At 32.2% G+C, this 14,117-nt stretch overlaps 3 protein-coding genes across 3 annotated transcripts in view; 1 reads left to right on the top strand and 2 right to left on the bottom strand.

Moving 5' to 3' along the window:
• LOC144837969 (uncharacterized) overlaps positions 1–14,117 on the bottom strand; it is a 40,099-nt gene that overhangs the window by 3,281 nt on the left and 22,701 nt on the right. The gene's annotated exons all lie outside the window — the stretch shown is intronic.
• The window catches only part of LOC144837999 (protein C10-like), a 46,396-nt gene that overhangs the window by 27,695 nt on the left and 4,584 nt on the right, over positions 1–14,117 (bottom strand). The window lies entirely within an intron of this gene.
• On the top strand, positions 293–12,996 carry LOC144836822 (phosphatidylinositide phosphatase SAC2-like). The gene is made up of 18 exons (XM_078691695.1): positions 293–471; positions 794–874; positions 2,772–2,911; positions 4,025–4,141; positions 4,484–4,556; positions 4,988–5,139; positions 6,604–6,760; positions 7,338–7,517; positions 8,040–8,232; positions 8,678–8,755; positions 9,178–9,298; positions 9,591–9,837; positions 10,041–10,254; positions 10,552–10,623; positions 10,705–10,778; positions 11,043–11,171; positions 11,622–11,709; positions 11,985–12,996. Exons 1-18 carry the CDS (start codon positions 375–377, stop codon positions 12,829–12,831), a joined length of 3,060 nt encoding a protein of 1,019 aa, XP_078547821.1. The 5' UTR covers positions 293–374; the 3' UTR covers positions 12,832–12,996.

Below are 14,117 nucleotides of genomic sequence, written 5' to 3'. Positions count from 1 at the left end.
TACAGTAACTGCTACTATTCACTATTGACCAATGAGATCACTGGATTTTTTTCTAAACAAAAATCTGCCGATTTTTATTATAAATATGACATCTGCTAAATGCAAAAAGTGAGTATTTCTACTATTTTTAAATTCATATGGTGTCTAGGCCGATTAAATATTAATCTGTTGGAATAATTAAATTGGTAAGCTCACAGAATGATTCGTACTGACAAGTCTATTTCGTACACTTGGGAGCAACGCACTTTTTTTATTGATCAACAAACCGCAGCAACGTATTTCAGTGATGGTGGGGTGTGTGTTGTTATAATTTGTCATGATTATTAAATCTTTCTCTAAGCTATTTGTACTTTGCTTCCATTATCCTAGGTATAATGGAACTTCTTCAAGCAAGAGATCACTATATTATCCATGATAAAGATAACAGTCTCTGGTGTAATCGAAACGACGGCAGCCTAGTGCCGAACACAGGTAGGCGATAGCTAGCCCCAATATAACGATCATGGTGATACGTTCGTGTGGGAGAAGAACGCCTCCTCTAGGCTTACTGCTCGTCACTCAACAGATGGTTGGGTGTGGGCCTAGGCTTAGACTGTATTTATTATAAAGCATATTTACCTTTACAAACAGTGCACACTGAAGTGATAAGGTAATTCAACAAAGGGTAATATATAAATATGTCCATAAATAAAAGTATTAGGGCCTCTAGGCCTACTAAGTAATTTAAATAATAAAGAATACAATAAATTGTATTTGCTTTATTTTTTTATGAGAGTATCCATCACATCCACAGGTTCAGCTGTTGCTAATGCCTGGAACCCGGTATGTATTGGAAAGGTTGAAGGAGTAATTGGCAAAATTAGAGTATCACCTGGTAAGTATAGTAATTAACTTCATATAGGCCTAACTAGGCCCTATATAAACAAATTACAGTGTAGCGTAGTCAAACTGAGTTTCAAAAGATAAAATCTCGAAATTTGTATCGGGGAATCTCCGTCATATTCTCTGTAGGGTAGGTTTTCTCTCAGATGACTGACCACTACTACTACTAATTTACCTTGGCAACATCAATAACAATTTTTGTAAAAATAACCCCCAATCCTGTGAAGGGCGTAATTTTAAAAAATACCTTGCACAGTTTCAAATCTATTTTCGTCATAAACAATATAATTTTGCAGAATCTATAATTTATAAATACCTTTTTTAATTTATGTTTTTTTTTGATGAAAAATAGAATGAAAATAGCTGTCTATATTGAGTATGGAGTTAATAAGAAAAAATATTGCGCTATTTGCACTATTGTGTAGGATGTTTAATTATTGATCAATTTACATAACAGAAATGTTGCTTTATGTATACAGGCTATTTTACATTTAAGTGCACCTATGAATAGTACATTAGGTAATGAGGAAATAATACTACCTTCCTGTCAGTAGTCATTCCATTGTCAGTACTCTTCTGTAGGATTTTATTAAAACATCTTTTTTTTCTTCCTTTAAGCTCCGTCTGCACTATCAAACTAGTTTGACAAAAAAAGTGTGATGTGCCCCCAAATATGGGAGTGATATGCTTAAATATGGTAGTGATGACATCATCATGTCCATATATGGGGGCACATCAAAATTGGGTGTCACATAAAGTTTGATAGTGTAAACAAAGCTTTACATTTTATATAACCTACAAAGGAAGGTCAAGGTTAAGGTCAGGTCACATTACTGACTATTTTATGCATTTCTTGATGGATAGCTTTTAATTTCATAAGGGTCTCGATTTGTATAATATGTATTGCAAGCAATATTTAAAAACATGATGTACAAAACAATCTGAACAAAATACATACAATGTCTGTATTTTGACTATTTTTCAGCCTCAAGTATTTCTAGTCTGAGATCTCTGTCTGATCAATCTGTTATAGAATATCTTTTATCTCTTTAAACTCACTTGAATTCTAATAAATACATATCTCAACAACAAAACTAAAAATAGCTGGCTCACTGAAATTAAGAGATTTGAATTATTGATGGTATGCTTTACCTAACATGACATACTGTAGGATGTTATGTGAAGGAAGAAGATTTGATTGTTTTGATTAATGACTTGCATTCGTAGAAGGTCATAATAAATGGATAAACATCCAAACATCTTCCTAATTATCGTCATTTAAAACATTTCTGAATTAACTATTGCCAGCTGATACAAGCCCATAGCTGTGATTTTTATAAAGCTCTGTCTACACTATCAAACTAGTTTGACAAAAAAGTTTGATGTTCCCAAATATGGTAGTGATATGCCCAAATATGGCAGTGATATGCCCAAATATGGTAGTAATATGACATCATGTCCATATATGGGCACATCACCCTTTTTTGTCACATAAAGTTTGATAGTATAGACAGAGCTTAAGTGTTTTTCCCCACAAAAGGTGCAAATATTATCATTGAAGAGTATAAAGCGTATTTACAATAGCTGCTGATATCTATCTCTGTAGTTTGGACAGAGCATGAAAAAAAGGGGGTTTGTTAGGCCCAAATTTGTTTTCTTCTAATCACCAGGCTAGTTCATTATGAGTTTTACCATAGACCTATAATTTATAGGTCCATGGTTTTAATAATAATAATAATAACTTTATTCACAATCTCAGATCAAATTAAAAATATACATAAATAATTATATTTTAAATATTAAATACAAAAGTACATACACAATTATTTTACAGGCCAACTCATTGCCTATTCTTAATTGCGTAAAATTAACTTCATCGATTCCTTTAGATTGTGACTGGAAACTGCTGGTGATTCGGGACAGACATTTCGTTGGACATTTAGCTGGTGGTCATGATGTTTACTGTATTACTGACATTTGTATTATTCCTTTGTCTCTCACTGAAACAACTGAGAATTTACAACTGCAGGTAAAATGTTGCCTTTTATTTTTGTTTTTTTACTATAATTTAATTACATGGGGACATGGCCTTGATTATCTGTACAATATTAATATTTAATAAATAATGTAGCTATTATTCTCAATGTTATATAAATCAAAAATTTTAATCAAAATAATAATAATCAAAAGTGTATAGCATGGTATAAACGTACATCTTGAGTGCACCAGCAGTGAAGTCAACTGATACTGAAAGTACAGTTACAGTAAATGATATATTTTAAGTTTTAATATTAAAGTTGTAACAGATATAAATATAATAATAATTTAATTTAGCATTTACATATATAAACTATAGGCTTAATATAATTAATTATATTCTTTTAAGATATTAACTTCTATGTAATCATCATATATTATTTGTAATAATTAGTCACTGGTTGAAGGTACACACCTAATTGGTGACAGTGGCTTAGGCTGCTTTTGTGCTTTCCTGGCAGCTAGTGACTATGATTTTATATTTTCTTCTTGCGTCGTGTTTGTTTAATTTGTTGATTTGTATTATGTTTTGTAAAATGTATCTTTTGCCTGAATAAATAATAATAATAATAATAAAAATATTGTTATTTCTATTATCTGTAATTGCATTCTGAAACCGGGCAAGTAGAAACATTTTTAGGTCAGCCCAACAGTGGCAGGTTTTGTGAGTTGAGCAAATAAAGCATTTTAAACCAAGTTGATACATTCAACTACCTGTATATATATCTAGGATTACTGCAGAGGCTGTTAAAGAAAATCTCTTTGCACTGGGACTTAATCCTACATAATACCTTCATTGTACCCTCTATGTCCTTGACTGGCATAGTTAAAAAAAATAATAAATAAAAAATAAAATGAATACACATGCGTAATGTTTGTGACATTTGTGTACTTGTTTTTGTTGGTTATTTATCTAGACATTGGTTTGTTCATTCATTTACTTACTGTGTTTTATCACTTTTTAATATTGATTGATTTGTATTTTTTCATCTCTACAGTTTCTCATTCCATTAATTAATGATAATTTTGATGATATTTATTATTTAAATATGTATTTCGGATCTTTTTTTTGTTTGTACATTTGATTTGCATGTTTATTCTACAGCTATGCGAGAAGCATCATTTTGGTATAAAGAAGGCAAAGAAAATCTCTGGACCTGTTAATGAGAAAGTGTTTGATAAAATTGGAAATTCATTGAAAAAAGCCACTATTATTAAACAGGTACATTATTTAGTATTCAGATTTTATTTGATATTTTTAAAGTTGCCACCATTTAACAAATTCACTCATCATAATTTCAGTTTCCCGCTATTTCACAATATTACCTGGTCTAATAAATGTCACATGATGGTAATGTAAATATTTCTTTTACCAGATTTTACTGGCCTAAAGCACCTTTAAGTCACTACTCAAAACTCATATTTTCTGATATTTTTGGCAGCGCCATGAGCAATGATTGTTGGAATGGCGCTACAGAAATCAAACGATTGATTGATAAAGTAAAACTATCAATCATTTAATACTTTAGAAAATTTGTTTAATTATGTAAAATTAAACTTGCAGAAAGAGGTGAAAGAAAAAGAAAAACATGAAAAGCGTATTCTTGAAGAACTGTACAAAATGTTTGCTGGATCAGGTATTGAATGATGAATAAATAAATTATAATCAGTTATAATTTATTATTATTTATTTATACTGGGTAGCCTCTTCAGTCAAAGACTGGTCTCCCAGAGGACCCAGTTATGATCAGTGACTGTGAGTGACAGCATTATTCTAGCCATAGCACCAGATTTATCTGGAATCCATTTGATAGGATGAACTCTTTGTGCGCTACAATGCATCTGGAGGGTGTTTTAACTTCTTCAACCATGAAGCCTCTGTGGTCTAATGGTTATGAAGATTGTTTTGTTAGCGAGAGGTTGCAGGATCGAATCCTGACAGGCTCTTATCATATGATCAATTCATTAGACTATTTTTTTTTCGGAATCATTGTATATCTTACACAATATTCTAGAATAAACACTGTAATGAAATCTATCCTGATATAGCAATGTATTTAAATTTCAGGTTGGTTTTACTATAGTCCGACCTATGACCTTACCAACTCGGTACAAAGAAATCGTAGAAAGAAAGTCGATACAACCGAGCCACCATGGTCCCAACTTGATCAACGATTCTTTTGGAATATGTACATGCTACAAGATGTACTTAACTTTGAGGTAACTAACTAATTTATGCTGGATACTGAAATAATAGGAACTCGACTCGATTACACAACGATTTGGGAACAATTTGTACAAAATGTCTTGAGCCCAGAATTTGATTGATAATCAAGCATGTCAACTATTAGTGCCATAAATAATCTTGATTAAATGCAATGAAAAATAGCCTTTCAATGCTTTTAATCAAGTCTAATTGATTTCAATATTTTATTTAATAATCAATATCTGTTGGTGAATACCATTTTGCCTTCAGCGTAAACGCTGTATATAAAATGTCATTTAAAAATGATTGTACAAACTGGATGCATATATGTTTAGTTATTAATCTGTAGAGAGTTTTAAGAAATTATTACTGAAATGCATTATGTTCATTATCATAATAGTAATGAATGTAAGTAATGTATAAAATGAATAAGATATTTTAATCTAGAGATAGTGCTTCTGGACATCAATGCGTTATCATTAAATGTTCACTCGTAGTAATTATTAGGTACAAAGTTCAATTTAAAGAACACTTTAGAATAACGTAAATATTCCTTCTGAGTATATACATTTACTACTAGAACCTTTACTAGAATTTACTAGATCTTTTTAAAATGTACACACTCGGAAAATAAATTTAAGTGGTGTATAAGAATCTATTTCTACATTTTAAACTTTCAGTTTCATCAACATATTGCAAGAAAGAATTAATTTTCTTATATAAACATTACAGTTATACAAAACCAACTTTATTGGAGTTATGTGATTTTTACATTTTTAATTCCTTCAATATATGTGATTTTTGAATTAGATTTATTGAATAATTCTCTCATATTCTAATTGCATTTTGTATAATAACACCTCAAAGTTCAGTGGACTAGTTGTTACGCACACAATAACTTTCTTCTCCCCTAAAGGTCCCTTTGTGTCGAGTTGCCACAAAACTTTGTATTTCTCTGTTTGCAACCGAGGCTATTTATTTATTGTCCCAAGAACAACTCATTTTTCTGCATCATTATTACAGTTTTCTTAAATCTAATTTGGGTGATTATTTATGATTATTTATTGCTATTTGATTGATATTTACTATTATATTAAAGATGTATTGTCCCCCAAACTCATGAAAAATAAAGATTTTTAAAATCGGACTTTGAATAGGCCATTTTGCAGTTTTAATGAAGTTGTTCACTTCCATAAGAAAAAAAACGGGGGAAAAAAATTATTTCACCTATAAAAAGACAAAATAAACAGTTAAATTACCCAAAAACTCATTGTCTTCCAGACAATTTGACCATTTTTTGCTTTAAATTACATTTTTCTCAGGTAAATAAATTTTTTTCAGACCCAATTTTTTGTGAGAGTGAATAACTATTATGTGACATTAAAATAACATATTCAACAAAAAAATGTAAAAAAAAATTTTTTAGGGGGACAATATATCTGTAATATTACTAAAACTAACCCTTATGATTATTTTAGGACCAAAATCTAGCATCTAATTGGATTCTTCCCATAATACAAGGCTACGTACAAATTGAACAGTTCCCGGTCATAATGGACACGACGCCACCCAAATCTGAAGACGAAGAAACATTTACTGTTGCTGTTGTATCCAGGCGTAATAGACACCGTGCAGGTACTGTGCTACTTCTGATGTATGCCCATTCAAACGTCAAACTGGGTCAATTTGGAAGATTGTAGTTTTAACCAAAACTAAAATATATATGGGGAGGGAGAGGAGGATTTATTTGATTGTGACGTAATCAAATGTGTCTAGCATGCACTGTAGGCGTTCTTGCAACTGATAGTGAATGAACTTTGATAAGATTTTTTGGAAAACATTGTGATTCAAACTTTTTGAACTCTTTTTTTCTCTTAGTTTTCCCTTTTTATTTCTTGTAAGCGCATTGAGGCTTTGCATTGTGCGTTATATAAGTCCCATTTATTATTCAACTAATTGTCTTAATCCATTACTAGAGGGCTTTTGTTTTGAGACAGTAACGTATACAAAGAATGATTCTGCGTATAAACACAGTATACACTATTCATTATCACAACTGTATTTGGTAGTATTAATGTTTGTCCTTCATCTAACGTCCCGAAGAGAAACCTCTCCTTTTCTTCTGGTAAAAGTATTGGATACTTTAGTTAAGTCGCAAAAGGCAACATAAATGCCATGCTTACGAATTATAAATTATTTGTTGTTTTTTCAGGTACACGGTATAGAAGACGAGGTGTAGACTCAAATGGAGCATGTGCTAATTATGTGGAAACTGAACAGATAGTGCATGTGGCAGAACATTGCATGTCATTCATACAGGTTCGGGGTTCGATTCCAATCTACTGGAGCCAGCCGGGTATTAAGTACAGACCTCCACCAAGAATTGATAAAAGTAAATAAGATGATTATTACACTTGTGATATTGTTTTGTTAATTGTTATGATGAAGATGATCATCAATGAAACATTTTGTGCAGCAACAAGTGTACTTCATTTTTAGCTTGTGTTTACCAAATACACAACAATGTTTTAAGCTCTGTCAACACTATCAAACTTTATGTGACAAAAAAATGTGATATGCCCATATATGGACACGATGATGATGTCATATCACTATTATATTTGGGCATATCACTACCATATTTGGGTGCATCTAGTTTGATTGTGTAGACAAAGCTTTAAGGTGATTCCTGTTTCAATTTACGACGGGATCTAAGTATGCCGTGTTAAATAACTGTCTGCATGCGGAGACATTGGGAAAGGCTTTCTCGGTTGATTCCTCAACTAATCTAGGTTCAAGCAACCAATTACCCAATATGTCTAATTTCAAGGTCTCCTCAAACAAATTCAAATTTCTTACTTTATTTATTAGTTGATATATAATAAATTTAGTTTTTATTTCTGTAATTACTAAGATGAAAGTGAAACACAACATGCTTTTAGTAAACATTTTGAGGAGCAGCTTGAGATATACAAGGAAGTTGTAGTCGTGAATCTTATAGATCAGTCTGGAAGAGAAGATATTGTAGGCTTACCATTCCTGAAACAAGCTATTTTACTTAATTGTCCTGACCTCACTTACGTGACCTTTGACTTCCATGAACATTGGTGAGTAGTAGTATTTAAGTAATACCATTTTCACATCTGTAAAATGTAACACGTTGTAACCAAGTTTGCATAGTGTGAATACAATTTTGTGGAAAATCTCCTGAGATTTCACAGGGGACCTCTGTGAAACATACCGATGAGAGGCCTGTTTTTCGTTCTGAGATGTCCCGATTTGTTTCTGCATGCGTGTGTGTAAATCAAATAGCCCGCAACTATGCTTTCTCCCAAGATTTCTCACGGTTCGCGTATGCATGTATCTATGAAAACGTGTAATAAATCGGGATATCAAAACCTGGTTACAAAAATATATGCAAATGTGAAAAGTAAATAAAAGTAATATAAGTGTACTTACTCCTTATAATAATAATAAATGTATTCACTGTTGTTGTTACTCAAATAAATATACTGTACTGTAAATATAATGCACTTAGATTTGTGTTTTCAGCCAAGGTTTGAAGTTTGAAAGAGTTGCAATCTTGACAGAAAATAGCAAAGACCTATTGGACAATATGAAGTTTACTTGGTAAGATTCAATCTGTTACTTATTAATGCCAAATTCATGATTACAGAATGTAAAATTCTTTTTTATGAATTTTTAAGACAATCTCAACGTTAGTAGACAGTGTATTTTATAAGTCAAAGCTGTTTTAAAGTTTGTAAATTTATACATAATTATTATGTTTATTACCAGAGGGTCAAAAATAAAATAAAGTTGAGAAAAAATTTACGAATTTATTCATCATTATTGTATAAATTAATAACCAGTCTTCATTAATTTATAATAATGATGAATATTATAATAAATTATTAACCAGTGTTTATGTATGTAACTGATTTATTGGGATCTATGTAGTTGCATTAATTTACCAAAATACTAATAATTTTTTTTTTGACCAAAATACAGAGTACAGTGTTTTTAGGGTAACATTTTGCTTTTTCTGTAAGGGTTGACAAGAAAGGAATGATACTTGAACAGAACAGTGTGTTACGTATCAACTGTATGGATTGCTTAGACAGGACTAACGTTGTGGAATCTGCATTTGCACGAATACTACTACATAGACAGGTATACAAAGCATTTTTCAAGAAAAAAAATTCATTTGGTGACAATTGGTCCATGTATATGTAAAAACATGACACTATACATTTTTAGGAGCAGACAAGTTAGTCTTGTTTCTAATTTGTACCGCCTTCTCACCATACCTCGGCACAGCTTGTATAATTTATATTAATAATTATTTTTAAAACATCTTAACCTCTGGCTATGACCCTTAACTAATATTTTTATAGCAGATATAATATACAGAGCATTGTAGTTTTATTTTGTAACAAATCTATTGATGTCATTCTTTCTAAAGCTGACAAAACTTGGACTATTATTACCAGATGACAATCTTCCAGACATTTTAGGCAGCACATTCCGACAGTTATGGGCAAATAATGGTGACACAATTAGCAGGCAGTATGCAGGCACCGTCGCCTTAAAGGGTGATTTCACCAGAACTGGAGAGAGAAAGTTTACAGGTCTTATGAAAGATGGATATCATTCGGCCAGTAGATACATACAGAAGACGTTTAAAGACGCTTATCGACAAATGACAATTGGTAATAATAAAATTTGCTTGTTTTGTCCCCAAATAATAATAAACAATACAAAACATTATTTGTTTTATATTAATCCGCTACTTTAATCAATGTATCTATCAACTAGTAACACCATGTTCAACGGAGTATGAACCAATTCAGCCATCTTGTGTAATCATAATCAAATATGAGAATTAATTTATCAAAATAAAATTGTTTTTCAGATATCATGTTAGGTAATCCAGTAACGGGTGATCTGTTGCTGCTTAGTGAATCAACTGACAGTGGTGAGGTTGAGAGTGAAAACTCGTGGCAATTGGACAAAGAACAGAACATACAATACCTGATAGATGACTGTAAGAGAATGCTGATACCAAGAACAGAGATCAAAGACGTGTTAGGAGGATGGGCTTTGATGGATTGTGATGACGAACCAAGGTAAAGATGGCGAAGGAAGATTGCTATGAGATCATATTGTACTTATATTCATGTAAACACTTTCCAAGAGTTAAGCTCTGTCTACACTATCAAACTTTGTTTATCTAACTAGTTTGACAAAAAAAAATGTGATGTGCCCATATATGGACATGATGATGATACCATATTTAAGCATATCACTACCATATTTGGGCACATCACATCACACGTTTTTTGTCAAACTAGTTTGATAGTGTAGACAGAGCTTAATACTATGCCATGTTTAAATCTTTAGTTCATTGTTTTTATTCGTTTTAGTGAATCAGAAGAATTAGATGAAGGGGAGGATGTGATTCTGTTACTTACTACCAAAACATATTACTTTGCAAAGTAAGTAGACTAAGTATTGCAAAAGTAGACTACACTGATCATATCCAACTATGTATCATAATAAAATCTCTTTTGTTTTAGGTACAATGATGATGGAGAAAGAATCACAGAGTATGAAAGAATACCAATTCAGGAGATGCAGGCCATAGAAATAGGTAAAAACGATAGAAATAGGTAAAGGCCATTGATAGAGTATACTCCAAGCAATCGACCCTCTAGTAGTTTAAAATATCTCTATGGTATAGGCACATTTGTATCATACTATTTGTTATTCTTGACTGAATTGCAAGATTCAGCATTTTTAAATAAGAGGGGGTGGCGGCGACACCACCATGGCCTACACATTGTGAAATGGAGTGTTGAACTTAATCTTTCAAGACATAAAATAAATAATTGTGGCTTTTTCTTTTATTTTGTAGGCTCTGCTATAACCTTTTTTAGTGATTCTAAAGAGAAATGTTTACGGATCTGGTATTCAGTAAATGGTGAAGAAGGTTTCTTTCGTACTTTGAGAGCACTTCCGAAATTCCAAATGCAAACTAACGAAGGTAATGTAAGGCAGTGCTGCAAAGTGACTACAAAATATGTTTTTTTTTTATATTCATGATGAAATTGGTAAATTCAAGTTATGCCCTCAACAGACATCAGCTGCAGTGCAGTGCAGTGTCTACCATGACGGCAGGGGCTGAGACGGAGCAGTACACAGGTGGAAACCTTCTCCTCTTCTGAAAGATACATAGGGTTCTTATAAAGTGCACAATAAGCCAAATGTGTATTTGTTCTACCATCAGAACACTTAACCTGTGCCGATTGTATGACTCTGGCTACCTTAACCTTCTCGCTACTAGACTCGTCATGACTTTCAAGCATCAATATTGATATGTGTGAGCCTAGTTATTGTATCTTCTAGATCCACATTCTAATGTCGGTTTCATTTCAAATTTGGCTGATTTTAAAGCATATATCTAAACTCATAAGAACTGATTTTGTTTTAACAGATACATTGCAAGATGTAATTGCGAGGTTTGCTGAGGCCAGAGCAGCAAATAGTCTTGGACTGAAGGTGATGGAAGGAAAAATGCTTGGGTAAGTCAGTTTTATGTTATGTATTTGTCTTTTTGTACAACAAAATTTTTGTTTTTTTTACGTGTATTATCACAAGAAATTTAATTGAAAAATGAAGATGAGTCATAAACATAGTATAGTTTGTTGAGTGCAAAATAATTGTAATGGGCAGTTTGATTTTTATCATAATGTCCAAGAATTTGACCCTACTACAGTACTCTACCTGTATACTGAAAAATAGATTAAAATATGTTTTTAGTTCAGGTATTTATAGAAGCTTTTATTAATCTTGTTAGAAAACCGAGTAAATCGTCACCACGCATGCTGCGAATGACATCGCAGAAGAGATTTACCATGTGGTTACAAGATAAAGTTCTTCCAGATCAGATGAAGAATTCCGACAAAAAAAGAACTCAAAATCAAGGCAACAACTCAATGAGTAAAGCGTTCAAAAATGTTGGCGATCGCTTTCTCAAATTCAACCCATTGCAGAAGATGAAGTTGAAAAAGACTGCGGATGAAAAGGATGGTGAGCAGTCAGAGAAGGAGGGATCCAGTCAAGATATTCCTAATATATTTGTGAGTTCTGAACAGGAGCACAATAGCGCCGTTGACGGAGAGTTACTTATACCGTCATGCGGTATTCTAGCAACTGACCGCGACAGAAACACTAAAAGTCTGTCGAGTCGAGCAGTATTATTTACTAAAGGCAAAGACTTCCAAGACCAGGTTGCTATTTGTACAAATAATTTAGGACCAGAAGATGTGATTGATGCAGATGGCGCCACAATTGATGGAGATGGTGTGACAGAGAAACCTGAAGATGTAAAACAATCGGCTTCTAAATTTTCATTAGGAATGGATATGTTTAAATTGCCTGTTAAATCTCACAGTGAAAACTCCTTGGTTAGCTTCTTCAGAAAAAATATGACAGACACTGCAACCGAGAGCCCGCTGGAAGGGCTTGAAGAAGAAGATGCTAAGAAGGAGTCTCCGCTAGGAAGACTGGCGAATCCTCTAAAGAATATCACGGGGAACTTTAACCGGGGTGAGCTGAAACGCGAAGAGTTCGTTCGAAGAAAAGAAGAGCTACTGAAAGATCTGCAATGTGAAAACTGCCAAACTAACTTTATACAACTTTGATGTCATTGTTCTTCCACTGTAACCATTTATATTTATGTACTCCCTTAGTGTGGATTAATATGGTTTTTAAAACATTGGTCATGTATACATTAATATTTATATATTTGTTTGTTTTGTCATGTATGCATGTTTTTATCAATTTTACTTCGTGTATGAACAAAATGTTGGACTAATTCAAGATTTAAATTTTAGAACTTATATTAATTGTTAAAACATTTGATTATATATATATATATATATTTGTAATAACTGAAAATTTCAATCGTATTGCTTAAAAATTCATTCAGGAAAAATAAATAGTAAAAATTATAAAAAATAAAAAAAAATATGAAATGAATTGTTTTTTTTTCAGTTTAAAACTGCCAAAGATAAGTAGTTTTACATTTTAAAAGTATAAATTTTAGGTGTAAACGTGTTAATGCAATTTATATGATGTATGCAGTATTCTTGTATATGTAATTATAACACATCAAAGTGTATTCATGGTTATCTAGTCTATAGTGTATCCTTATCAAGATAGAAGCTGCGAATTAATTGAATAAAGCGTGGTTCCCACTAGCGACGCAACCTACGCAACAAAAATGCCTTTCCAATCATTGTGTTTCCACCGTCTGCGTAAAAAATGATTTGGTTCACCTCGCATATCTGACTACATGCTGTACTCTTTCTCCTATGTTCTTTCCCAGCGGTGTTATGTAAAATCAAACTTATTTGATTTCCCGTAACGATGTTTACAGCACTGTTGCGTCATCAGTTCCCACTTTTGATTACGCAATACAGCGTTTTACATTGCGTCCTAGTGTGAACCACGCTTAAAAGTTTCTTTCCTAAAAAAAAAAGTTTCTTTCTTACCTTCATGTTCAGAACAGTAGGTGTGTTATAAAACAAATTAATTTTTCTATTTGTTGGATGGGCAGAATATTTCTAATTGTTGCAAGCCTGACATGTTCACTTGCCAGTGTCAGTTGTCTTATGTGTTAAATGTTGTATATATGATTTATTTTAAACAAAATATATTTATATGAGCATGTTGTGCTATAATTGTATGCATTTTGTGTAAACTAAATATTTTTGTATTTTGTAATTGTTTGTTAGAATGTTGTTGACACAGCATTTGTTTTTTGGCATGTTTGTAAAAACAACTGACACTCCTGTTTGGTACTAGCTTCTCTGAAAAAAAAACCACTACCAACTGGTCATTTTGGTTGGTATCCCAATTTAAATTCTTTGCTAACATTCGTTGGGCATTTCAATATAGAAAATCATTTTCATGTGTGTAAAGTATC

Source organism: Antedon bifida, chromosome 3 (genome assembly GCF_963402885.1).
Source record: "Antedon bifida chromosome 3, ecAntBifi1.1, whole genome shotgun sequence".
Classification (NCBI taxonomy): domain Eukaryota; kingdom Metazoa; phylum Echinodermata; class Crinoidea; order Comatulida; family Antedonidae; genus Antedon; species Antedon bifida.
The sequence above is the reverse complement of the archived record's forward strand: the minus strand, read 5'-3'. Positions and strand labels throughout refer to the sequence as shown.